The sequence below is a fragment of the Anguilla rostrata genome, chromosome 16 (assembly GCF_018555375.3).
Source record: "Anguilla rostrata isolate EN2019 chromosome 16, ASM1855537v3, whole genome shotgun sequence".
Lineage (NCBI taxonomy): Eukaryota > Metazoa > Chordata > Actinopteri > Anguilliformes > Anguillidae > Anguilla > Anguilla rostrata.
In genome coordinates, this window is record NC_057948.1 from 16,951,188 (window position 1) to 16,964,392 (window position 13,205).

Genomic DNA, 13,205 nt, shown 5'->3' on the forward strand with positions numbered 1-13,205 from the left:
GCGCACAGCTGGGAAGCAAAGGGCCCTCAGCGCACAGCTGGGAAGCAAAGGGCCCTCAGCGCACAGCTGGGAAGCAAAGGGCTCTCAGCCCTGCCACCCTAATTATACCAGGCATCCCATAATAAGAGAGTCCCCCAGTGGAAGCAGTGAACCCTGGGAACTGAGACTGAGCAACCAATCAAAACATAAAATAGCGACAGCAAAAAGATGCTCAGGTCTACTGCTCTCTCTTTCTCTCGCTCTCTCTCTGTCTTGGTCACTCTCACCCAAACACACACACACACACACACACACACACACACGGACATGTGCACGCTCACACACACGCAGCGCGCTCTGTACGGACCCGATAACCGCGAGCAGTCATTTCAAAACGTCACGTTTGCCTGCGCTCCTACCGTTAGCTGATGTAACAGCAGATCCATCAGGAAGGTGATCTTGCTGCTGAAGAGGACGTAAGAGCAGTTGCTATAGCAGCCGGAGCAGGCCAGGCAGAAGGTGTTCACCGCGGTGCAGAGGGACCTGTGGGGGGAGGGAGAGGTTAAACAGACTGCCCCCCCCGCACACAAACTTCCATCAAACATGTTCCAGGACAGACCCCCCCGGTCCTGGAGGTCTCATGTTTCTGCGGATGGGTGAGCTGACGGGAGCGTCAGAGGTGGTCTGCAGCTCTATCGAATCAATTGCTAATTGTGTTAAAATTCAGCCTAATGGCTCTCACTGCACGGTTATAATAATACGTCTTCCTCAGGGGGAATTTTCCTCTCCTCCTCCCACACTCAACCCCCCCCCCCCCCCCCCCACTCTGGTTTCTATTCTAGGGAAAGTGAAGCACATTCTTCAGGGCCAGCGAAACAGGAAGTGTAAGGAGTGATTGACAGGAGTGGACTTCTGGAGTCTGGAGGGCAAATACAAGACTCAGGAAACCAGCTGAGCTCACTCCCAAGCCCCCACGGCGAGCGGCGGATCAGCCGCGCTAACTCCTCAAGACCAGGGTTTCTCCCCAACATCCAACATATGCGCTAATGGTCAATGCAAATATGTACTCCATATCACTTTACAATGGAATGAATGGGAAACGGTTCGGGCTTTGGCAATTCTATGCAAACTCCCGAATTATGCGATAATCCGTCATGCAATTACGTGGATTTTATCATGGTAACCAACACAGTTTTTGCTTATCTGTGCAGATCAAACCCAAAAATAAAATTCTGAAAAGCCCTTAATGCTGTGTAGGGTACAAGAAACATCGGTGACAAAAAGGAAGGCGCAAGCATTCTTTGAGTGAATGTATAAGACAATTAAAATACAGTAAGCTGGCATTTGCATGGATTCATTAAGTTAAAAGGTTAATTAATACTGTACCCTAAGTTTTGAGCGTCAAAATTGAAAATCATATCAAGACATACTACAACTCCAAATACCCTATTCCTGCAGAATGTGTAAAAATACAATGTGTTGAGTTGACGTTGGCAGGCAAGCCGGACCGAGCGCAGTCTGTCACACAAAGTCACCAGCTCAGCCCGATGTTGAGCCAGGGAAACCGTGGCGACCCCACGGTGAGTGACGGCTCAGCCACACTTACGTTGTTTAAGTTGAGCCGAACGTTCTCCGCGCCGCAGCGAAGAAACCCCCTCGTTACCTCATCCACACACACCCGAGGGCCGCGTCTCTCCGCGCCCCGAACGCAGCCAATCAGATCGGGCCGTTGCGAGGGAGACCGCTTACCTCGCGACCGTAAATATTTTGATACCTAACCATAACCGTAACATCTGCTGCTCGTTCGCGGCGAACCCTCACCGGCGTACAGAACGAGGGCTGGGCGCAAAGACGCGGCCTCAGGTCCGCCAGCTTCTGCCCACGGACAAAAATATACACTCTGCTTTCCAGGGGGCGGGGCTTGTGAGAACTCAATACCGCTATTCACGGCGAAGTGCGAAGAACAGCTCTGGCAGGGAACGCAGCCTAACCGAATAATAACGTGACGTCACAGAGGGGCAGCGTCTGCTGCGGTCGGCAAGATTTTGAGAGCGGTCCTCACAACCGCGCTTTGGAAAGCGCTGTGTGGAAGTACAGATGGAACCTGTTAGAGGAGCAGAGCGCGGCGATAAAAATCTGTTGCCGTCAGAGCAAAATATGTTTTTTTAAAAAGGAAAAAAAAAAAGCGAGAACCAGTAAGGTTTCGGGAGAGGAACCAAGGCCAGGGCTGCGGGCCATGTTTCAGTCCTCTTTACTGACCCCCCGCGTTTTTACCCACAATGCCCCTGGCGCCGTGGGAACGCGCTCTGGCCCGAGGCGCGGTTTCCGCTCGGCTGAGGGGAGAGGGAACGGTCCGCCGAGCTCTGAGAGACAGCGAGCGTGAAAAAGGAGCGGCGCGGTGACACGGGTAACACGAGAACCCCGCGCTCCTCCAGAACCGCGCACTCTGGGCCCCCGCCCAGGCCCCGCCCAGCGCCGCCGCTGATTGATTTGCCTGGAAAAAAAAAAAGGAAGAAAAAAGAAGAGAGGAAAAAAAAACCCATTTGTGTTCCTCTGCCCCTGCCAGCCTTTCGGGAACAAAGGCCCCGTCCCGTCGCGGACATCTCGCTGACGGCCAAAGGGGAGAGAAGTGAAGCGCGCGAACGTTTTCCGCCCGGGTGAGAGACGCAGGAGGCACCGCCTCCCCCGCGCTGCGGGTGGAGGAGGGGTTCGCGGCCACCGGTTCCTGTGAACCAGGCGCTGCGCCCGTCCCCCAGGGTTTGTGAGGAGACGCAGGGGAGGTCTGCCTGCGCCCGCGCCTCCCCCCCACCCCGGCGTTCTGCGATAGCGCGTCGCGGCGTGCCATCGGAGGCGCAGATTGATGAGGGTCACATGACACTGGCCCCGTTTCCAGGTGCCTGGCCAACGGATCGAGGCGTCAGATGATCGGGACTGAAACTTAATTCTGAAATGGAGCCAAAACAATTTGGACACAGTTGATTTAGTTACAACACTGTCACCACTATGGATGGATGAAGAATGGGGGGGGGCTGAAGCAGCTGGGTTTGAAAACGTTCCACGGTAAACGCCCCCTCCATGACTAACTAAACCCGCCCACCTGTCAATTACATGAGATTGAACTGATGACACCGAGATCATCATAACAACGCCTATTCTATCAAGCTGAATGATTCTTTGTCTGGCGCCTGCTGTATTTTTGGCAGTCACCAAGGAGGGTTACCATGGAATGCTCGGGTAATCAATCACTCAAGACGATGTCACACAGCAAACACCTTAAAAGCACAGGCAGGTAGAACGCACAGGAGCACAAATGGCTCTGAACTGAAGAGGTGAATGGAGGGGCACACGCCGATTGGATGAAACGGGTCACATGATCCACTGTTCTCACACATCGTAAATAGAGAAGTCACAGACAGCAACAAAAAAAAAAGGGAAAAAAGAGCCTGCTTTCTGCAAGAGCACAAAATTCCCATTACACTCACGGCTTCCCATTATACATGTTTATTTTTCTGTGAGAGAAATTATCTGAACAAAAGGAACCATGACTACTTCAACTGACTGCTTTCAATGGACTGAATGACATGTTGTCATAATTCAGCTTTGTGTTCTCACATTCAAATAGAACTGCGGCTTTTTGAAAGGAAAAAGAAAAACAAACACATTTTTCATTTCAGTAAAGCAGAAGCACAAGCCGCCAGCCCGGTGCCCGCCACCACCGCAGGGGGGGTGCGCAGTGTGCGCTGGCGTCGTCCGGGGTTGGGGGGGGGGGGGGTTCAGGTCGGCCGGGAGGACAGCATCTCATCGCTCTCTGGCGAACCCTGCTGGCTGACCAGGCGCTGACGGCAGCCCGCCTGTCGAGCTTCACGCGAAGCCTCTCCTGCCCGCGTGGGTCCAACTCATGAGCTGCAGCGTGCACGCCCTCGCCCGCGCCCGTGCTCTCCCGAATTGATGGCGGAGATCGCAGCAATAAGGACGCGCTCCACATCGGGAGGGAAAAAGGGGTCTGAAAGCGTGAAGAAGAGCAGATACTGCATCACCTCACCGAGCATCCATCCATCCGTCGCCCGCAGGCACGCAGGAGCCCGCTCAGACGGCCAGCGCGGCACTCCCGCGTACAGCTGCGCGGTCTCTGAGCCGCCGCCCGCGGGAAACCCCCCGGGGGGGGGTGGGGGGGGCGCACCGGCGCGGTCTCTCCAGGGCCGAGCTGCGCGAGATCTCATTAGGAACGCACGGCGGAGGGGATCAGCCAGGACCCAGGTGGCCCGCACGGGGAGAGGGCAGATTAAAGGGAGCGCGGCTAATTTCCTTAGCCTAATCTCATTAAGGGGAAAACAGCTGTCGGCTGTCACCGTGCGGGAGCAGGCCCTGCGAGACGAGAACACAACAAGCCCCAACACAGCACCGGTGTCACTGAGCACAACAAGCCCCAACACAACACCGGTGTCACTGAGCACAACAAGCCCAACCACACTGCACGAGCACACAAGCCACCATCCGTGTCACTGAGCACAACAAGCCCACAAACACGTCATGAGCACACAGCCAAAACACGTGTCACTGAGCACAACAAGCCCCAACACAACACGGTGTCACTGAGCACAACAAGCCCCAACACAACACCGGTGTCACTGAGCACAACACCCCAACACAGCCTGTCCGCACAACAACCCAACACACACCGGTGTCACTGAGCACAACAAGCCCAACACAACAACGGTGTCACTGAGCAAACAAGCCCAACAACAACGGTGTCACTGAGCACAACAAGCCCAACAACACCGTGTCACGAGCACAACAAGCCCCAAAATCACCGGTGTCACTGAGCACACAAGCCACACATCACGTGTCACTGAGCACAACAACCCCAACACAACACGGTGTCACTGAGCACAACAAGCCCCAACACAACAACGGTGTCACTGAGCCACAAACCCAACACAACAACGGTCACTGAGCACACAAGCCCAACAACACCGGTGTCACTGAGCACAACAAGCCCCAACACAGCACCGGTGTCACTGAGCACAACAAGCCCCAACACAACACCGGTGTCACTGAGCACAACAAGCCCCAACACAACAACGGTGTCACTGAGCACAACAAGCCCCAACACAACAACGGTGTCACTGAGCACAACAAGCCCCAACACAACACCGGTGTCACTGAGCACAACAAGCCCCAACACAGCACCGGTGTCACTGAGCACAACAAGCCCCAACACAACACCTTCACTGACACAACAAACCACACAGCACGTGTCACTGAGCACAACAAGCCCCAACACAACACCGTGTCACTGAGCACAACAAGCCCCAACACAACACCGGTGTCACTGAGCACAACAAGCCCCAACACAACACCGGTGTCACTGAGCACAACAAGCCCCAACACAACACGTGCACTGAGCAAAGCCACAACAGTGTCACTGAGCACAACAAGCCCCAACACAACACGGTGTCACTGAGCACAACAAGCCCCAACACAACACCGGTGTCACTGAGCACAACAAGCCCCAACACAACACGTGTCTGGTCACAGCCCCAACAACCGGTCCTGAGCACAAAACAACACAACGGTGTCACTGAGCACAACAAGCCCCAACACAACACCGGTGTCACTGAGCACGACAAGCCCCAACACAACACTGGTGTCACTGAGCACAACAGCCACTCTGCAGACGGGCCTGTGTTCAGTGAACGCTAGTCTCTGAGCTTACAAGCAACGACAGCATTACGCTTCTCCTTTTCTTTTGTGTCATTTGGCGACGGGCTCTTTTGGTTGGTTTAGCAATCAATTAAACGTGTGTTTGCGACAAAAGAATTATTGCTTTTAATCATTAGTCAAAATTAAGGTCCAATGTAGACTGTATTCCAGCAGCAATCTTTGTGTAGACTGATTTTATTGTCAACCACAAAAATGGAAAAGACAGTAATAAAGAAAACTGGTTATTTTGTTTCTACTGTTATTTATTTGAACTAAATTTACTGCAATGCACAATATGAAAATGCTTACAATGCCTGGTAGCTAAGGAAATGGCGGCTCTTAAAATGTGACATTTGATGAAGCTGAACATTTCTGATGATTATTATTATTATTCATGTTTATTGTTATTGATGTTTGTTATTCTTATTATTATTATTATTATTATTATTATTATTACTATTATTAATAGCCAGAAATGTTTGGCCTAGTGAAATGTCACATTTAAAGAGCTGCTATGTGCTGGGCTCCCAGGCGTTGTAGCATGTTCACACTGGATGAAGCCCGGGTCTTCTGGGGTGACTGTGGGGTGAGACCAAACCGAACCACAGCTCTACAGGACGGGAAGGCACCGCGCCTCCACCCGCCCCCGCATTCCCCCGCGGGCCGCGGCCCGGACCTCAGGCATGCTGAGACCGCCACACAAAGGCGTTAGCTAACGGCGCGGTGCGCTGCGGATCGTGCTTCAGCGCCCTGGCACCCCGCGCTCTGATTACACCCCCCCCCCACCCTACCCCTCTAATTGGGCTTGATTAATACGACACTCGACACTGGCGCTCCTCCGCTCGCCAAAATCACCGCCTCCTTCCCGTCCCGCTCACAGTCCCACCTCAAAGATTTTGAGGGCCGATCTGGGGAAGCGACAGGAGGCCGCGGTCTTCTCACGTTACCCAGCACGGGCACGGGGAGCGGACCCACGCAAGTGTGCGTACAGGTGTGCGTGCGTGCGTGCGTGCGTGCGTGCGTGCGTGTGTGTGTGTGTGCATGTGTGTGTGTGTGTGTGTGTGTGTGTGTGTGTGCGCGTTTGTGTGAGTGAGTGAGTGTGTGTGTGTGAGAGTGCGTCCCTGCGTATGTGTGCATGCATGTGTGTGTGTGTGTGAGAGTGCGTCCCTGCGTATGTGTGTATGTGTGTGCATGTGTGTGTGTGTGTGTGTGTGTGTGTGAGTATGCGCGCATGTGTGAGTGAGTGAGTGTGTGTGTGTGCGCGCATGTGTGTGTGTGTGTGTGCCAGCCGGGCCCACATTCCTCTCTCTCCGAGCCCTGGAGCTGCTCTTGTCAGGAGTTCACATCCGACGACGCCCGCCTTGCCGAACCCGACTCCCCCGTCCGCGGCGTTTAGCGGCCCCTCTCTCCGCCCCGCCCGCCAGACCGCCCCGACCAGAAACAACTGCGCCATTGTTAATCTGCCCATAATGCAGCCTTATCTTGTAGACGCCAGATTACGTTTCCCAGCAGGTCCGCGCTGCGGGGCTGCGCTGGGGACACGGCGAGCTGGGGGGGGGGGGGGGGAGGTGGGGGGCAGGGGGGTATGGGGGGGGCGACTGGGGGGTACAGGGGATGCGGATAACAGGCTGTGTAATCTGCTCACCTACTTTAAACAGCTTGACCCTGTCAACGGCAGCGGCCCGACCACGCCAGACAACAAATGGTTAATCCAGGCGTTGGGAGGCGGGGCCGAAAGAGGAGAGGAGACAGGGTGGAGGAGACCCATTCTGGACAGCACAGTTACCCATCCCTCACACCTGTGGGACCAAAGGGGCCAGAGTCCTGCCTTTTGGGGGAGGGGGAGGGGGGCACATACCGGTTTGACCTTTTAGATCAGAGTGACCTGATCTCAGATTAAGTCTTTGAGAAGTCTGTTCTGCATCCCAGGGGCAGATACAGCTCAGATAAACATGGGCAGATGGCTGTGTGTGTGTGCATGTGTGTGTGTGTGCATGTGTGTGTGCATGTGTGTGTGCGTGTGTGCGGTACATGAGTGTGCGTGGTGTGTGTGTGTGTGTGCGTGTGCGTGCGTGCATGTGTGTGTGCGTGTGTGCGGTACATGAGTATGTGCGTGCGTGTGTGTGCACATCAGTGTGTGTGCATGGTGCCTGTTAGTCTGTGCGCACGTGTGCGTGTGCTCGTGCGTAGATCTGTGTGTGTGTGTGTGTGTGTGTGTGTGTGTGTGTGTGTGGGGAGCTTCTCATTCCCTATCATTGAGCCACTTTAGTCACTAAAAATAAGAAGCCACAAAGCATGCAATGGCTTGTTGTGATTATACTGAGTGACACTGCGGTAACCAGAGCTACCACAGTGACAAACATGCAGACGTGTAGCGCTGCATTTTATCTTCTCCCTTTAAAAAGCACACACCAATGCTGTATTTACATAATCAATCAATGAATATACTATCAACATGTCTTCTACAGTACAAAGACCTGAATTCCCTCTGCAAGGCCAAAATAACACCTATTTAACTCCTATTAGTGAAGGATGTTATACTATTAGCAAATATGAGCCTCTCCACTCAAGGTGGTCCAAACGACAACGCAGAATTCACATTCAACACCAGAAATGAAGGACACCCTCTAAGTTTTGAACTACAGGAAGAAGTCATTACACTATAGGAGGGGATCCGATGATTAAACAAAACTACAGACTTTCAGAAATATATTCCTTTCCAGTTATAGAAACACATAAACGATGATCGATCGGATCACCACTGGGAATAAAGAAAGCGTCTGTCTAAGTAACATACACGGCAGCGTTACAGACTTCCAGCGTGTAAACAGTGTGCGCATTATTCCGCCATTATTCCGTCCGCCGCCGCGACACATGAGGAAACCTCCCCTGAGATCACCGCACCGTCCCGCGGAAAATAACAAAAAAAGGGAAAGGGCGCTGAGGCGCTCGTACGTGAGACCCTTTCACCCGCGAGCGGGGTGGACCGAGCCAGATCCGAAACCGTAGCTCCCGCTCGCCCCGCGCCTCCCTCTCTCCCGCGCCCAGCCGGCCGTGACCGCTCCTCCGCACGCCTCCCGCGGGACACCCCCCCCCCCCCGAAACATTTCCAGGCCGGGCCCGCGCCTTTCGGGACGGGGCCGAAAAAAAAAGTCTTTTGACAGGAAAAAGAAGGAGGTAGAGAGAGTGAAAGAGAGAGAGAGAGAGAATCCCTTCTGCTGGACCGCCACACAATCCCTTCCTTTCAGCCCCGCTCCCGATGACATTTCATTTGATTCTGCGGCCGATCGGCCCGATACCCCCGAAACGCTTCCAGGGCTTCCGTCCGCGTGGACGTCCCGCGAGTGGCGGGCTGAAGACGGCTCCGGCGGGGCGGGGGCGGGGCCTCGCGCGCGGTAACGGCATCCTGAAATGACACCGCGCGGGCCGGCTTTGATTTCATTGGATAAGCCCCAAGGTCGGTCACCCGACACCCGGAGGGGCAGCGACGGCTCGTTAGCCCGCCACTCCGCTCCGCGCTGCGGGCTCTCATCCGCGCTCCGTACGGCACGCCGGAATCAGCCGCGCTCCTTTCCCACCGCCGATGTCAGCGGCGTCGGGACGTCTTCGCACCCTGCTGCGGGTTTTAGAATGTTCCGGCGTTCCTGCGGCTCTCTCCTCCTGAGCGTGGCCTGCAGTGTGGCGGGACCCCGGTGCCGGTCCCGCATCGCTGGCGTCCGGCTGCCCCCCCCCCACCCCTCCTCACCCGGTTCTGCTGCTCTCTAGCGGCCCCTGCTGACGGGGCCCGTGCCACACGCCACACGCTTGCAGGCCCGTGGCTCACGCTCTCTACCCCGGCTCCTGGAGTTTGCTACTTAGGCCAGCTCAAAACACGCTGCAGCTGAATAACAGCGCTAATGAAGACTGGAGAAGATGAGCGCAGCCACGCTATGCTACGCTATGCCACGCTATGCTACGCTAGGGACCTGGGTCAGCCTCCGCGTGCTTTATCCCGTCCTTCCACCAGGTCTCTGGGGAAACAGTGCGCTTCCTTTCAGGCAGCCAGGCCAAGAAAGAGCCAGACTGGGACTCACACATCAGCACGGGCCACAGCAGCGCCACACACACAGGAGCGGGTTCAGACAGGCTCAGGCTCTTTTTGGCTTCACACTTTTTCCATAGAAATTAATGTACATATCCTACTATTCAATTTTGATATAAAACGACTAAATATAAGAATATGGTAAATGCTAAATAAATTATTGATTTAGGCGCTTGTATTGTTTGTTAACAAATGTACTGAGTACACATAAGAGCTCCTGCATTCTGCTGATAGTCACCATCTCTGAACATAAAAAAATCTAAACTTATTTCACAGATTACACGAACACATAGCTTCTAATATAGCGAGCAGGCTTTGTATTTACTGGGGACATGGTCAATGTTCAGGAAGCGGATGTTTCAGGAATACGGTTATTTATGTTTCTTCTGTCTCCTCCAGCCCCAGCTCCCGGTGGGGAGAGCCACAGGGACCCGCGGCGACGCTAACGTCGTTTTGGGGAACAATTAGCCCGCGAAAGCGATGTCACCGAGGCGGACACGGACCCCGGGGAGGGGGACGCCGCGTCTAGCCCGCCGCGGTTCCTTCCGGTTAATGGCTGGCCTCGTTTCCGTGGCGATCGATGGCGCGGCATTACAGCGGGTGGATAAGCAGCGCGAGCGTGAGCTGCGGTTCCTGTCGGCTCCCAGAGCCTCTTCCTGACGACAGATAATGATCAGGGTGCGCTAATGCCCTGTCCTCCTCAGACGTTTTGCAGCGACTGACCGGCAGACTTCCACAGTCCCCAGTCTGAGAAGAACCAGCAATAAGGAAAGTTCTATATATGCGTTGTTCCCCGATGTTAAAGGGAGTCTGCAGAAGCAGAAAGAATGCTGGCATGCTCTAGCCATGAGATTGATGTGCCTTGAAGGGTTGTCAGAGGTTCAACAGAAAAAGCACAGCCCTCTGGGAAGCCTTTTTCCACTCCTGGTCCTCCAGAGCTCAGAGTCCTGAGTGAAGCTGATGAGGGGGCTTGAGGGAGGTCCGCTATCTGTCTGCCCCCCCTCAACCACACAAGAACAAGCCTCCAGGACTACACACTTCCACAAGGCACAGCCCTACCACGCCTCACTCCAGCCAACCAATCACATTTTGATTTTCGTACACTGCATTGAACTGTTGCAGAGGCATTTCACAGGCAATCTAAAAGGAAACAACTCTTTAAAAACGAAAAAAAATCCCTATCTAATCTTTGAGTTAGACTCCAAAAAAGGGGTGTCATTAACACAAGTTAACCTCCTCACCTCCCACAGTCAACTGACACGGCTCTCCGTATGCAAGCTCTGGTGTCCACTGAGAACTTGTGATCATGTGAGATATGGCACTGTCTGAGGTGGTGATGAAAACACAGGCCTTCTGCCTTTTAGCAGCAAGCAGCACGCACTACACTAGCAGAGATTGTTTATCACAGGCGAGATTATGCACTCTGGTTTCTTTCCAGGCCTGGCAGAAGAGTTCCAGCAACAATAGAAGCCGTTGAGAGGGGGTTTCAGTGATGGAGCGAGGTTCAATTATGCAGGAATTTTAGAATTTTACAGTACGGCGCAGAGAGCAACATAATCTGAGTACAAACAGACACCGTTTGATTTTACCTCCATAACCTGAGAGAAAACTTGTTTCCATACACTGCAGTGACTAATCCCCCACCCGCTTCATTAAAAAAAAAAAAAAACCGTGTTAACTCATCTGAATTTCACGTACAGCGCTACCGAGGGCACTCCCGGTAATCCCAGAAGGCGTAGCACGCTTCTCAGCGTGTCGGGGCAGGGCAGTAACCGAGTCGTGAAAGACGCTGACTGCGAGGCCATTCCTCAACGCTTACAAAGGGCCGGTCTCAGGTTTTGATTGAGCGCCGCCGAATCAAAATGAAAGAAGTGCCTCTTCCGCCCGCCCCCACCCTCCCTCTCCAGAGCATGTCAAGAGGATCTCTCAGTGCGGGGAAGGGGGGGGGGAGCGACTTCAAAAAGCGGGGGCCCGTTCCGGCGCGTTCCGACAGGCAGCGTTTAACCGCCGCGCGTGGAGGCGGGAGCCTCACCCCCCCAGCTGTCACGGGCTTCCCCCCTCGCTCCCGGAGTGAGGGGGGAAAACATTCACATTCACCGCCGTGCCGAAGCAGGCATCGCGCCGTCCCGCGCCGTCCCGCGTCCGCTGAGGAAATGAATCGCCCCGAGGTACGCGGTAAAAGCATGGCGAACGCGAGGGGGCATTTATTTCCATTACCAGAAGAGCGCGCAAAAAAAAAGAAAGAAATGCTAATGCTAATGCTAATGGAGGAACTGAGTGGTCCTCCCAGTCCATTAGAGCCTCTAACCAGCCAGCGGCCGGACCCCGAGAGGGCATCAGCAGCGGGCCGACGATAACGCCAGAGCCCACAACTCAAAACAAGGAGCGTTTTCGGGGTGATGGACTGCCCTAATGCGCATTCTGTGCACACGGGGAAGAAAGGAAGAAAAGAAACCCGCGCGCAAATGAAAATAAAAGAGGCTTAAATGGACGGGCTTCTTCCGGGCCGGGCCGCGGCGAGCGAAGAGGACGCATCCATTACGGTTTCAGCGGCATTTACTGAGACGGGAGAGCGATGAACCCCGTCCCGAACGGAGGAGCCCAGCCTTTCTGATCCGATTACAGCGCAAACACAAATCACGCGCTCATAAAGCAAGACAAAAACAAGAGATTTACTAAGTTGAGACGGAGTTCCCATTACGGAACTGAAAACTCTCCCTTAAACTCTCTCCGAGTGTCACTGTCCTTAGGACAGGAACTCACAAAATTTAGAAGACCCCAATAACTGCTGTCCTGTTGCTGAAGTCACCCATCTGAATAAAATGAGTAACGCTGGGTGAGACCGTGCCACAGTCACAGTAGGGCAGAGGCCTCTGAAACCCGTATATCGATCCCCTGTGGCCCGGGGTTTGATTAGTGGCTGTGACTCAATCTCTATCTGTAGCCCTCTCTGCTTCGCTCCCGTCTGAACACAGAGGAGAAAAATACACAAGGAGGGCCGACTGCACAATCCTGTCTTTTTGTCTAAACAAAATACAGGCTGGGGCTACTTAGCTAGCTGGTATTTGGAAGCAAGTCTAGAAAGTTTATATTGAAACAATGGACCAGCATACGATATGTAGCTATATAGTATGATAGATATTTAATAGCAACGGTAATCACAGCATTACCAAGGATGGGCAAACTAGACAAGGTTCAGATCATGTGAAAGTTTTTCATTTGTGGGGGGGGGGGGGCTACAGTGAGGGTGGAGCCCTGCACTGCCATTGGATGCTCACAGCTGGGAGAATGTGGGCATTTAACCATTTAAAGAGTAGGTTTTTTGGAATGTTCTTTTTTATTCTAAGCCAGTGTTGTAGAACTCCATTGACTTCAATGAGCAGTACTGACTGTGATATCAGCACTATAATGTTTGGGTTAAGAACACTGTAATCACGCTTAT

General features: G+C 53.6%; 1 protein-coding gene across 1 annotated transcript in view; it reads right to left on the reverse strand.

The window, feature by feature from the left end:
- Positions 1 to 13,205, reverse strand: part of scaper (S-phase cyclin A-associated protein in the ER) — an 88,974-nt gene that overhangs the window by 23,836 nt on the left and 51,933 nt on the right. Inside the window, exon 22 of the mRNA XM_064313786.1 lies at positions 399 to 522. Coding sequence (XP_064169856.1) covers positions 399 to 522 — 124 coding nt within the window. The remainder of the gene's footprint in view (positions 1 to 398; positions 523 to 13,205) is intronic.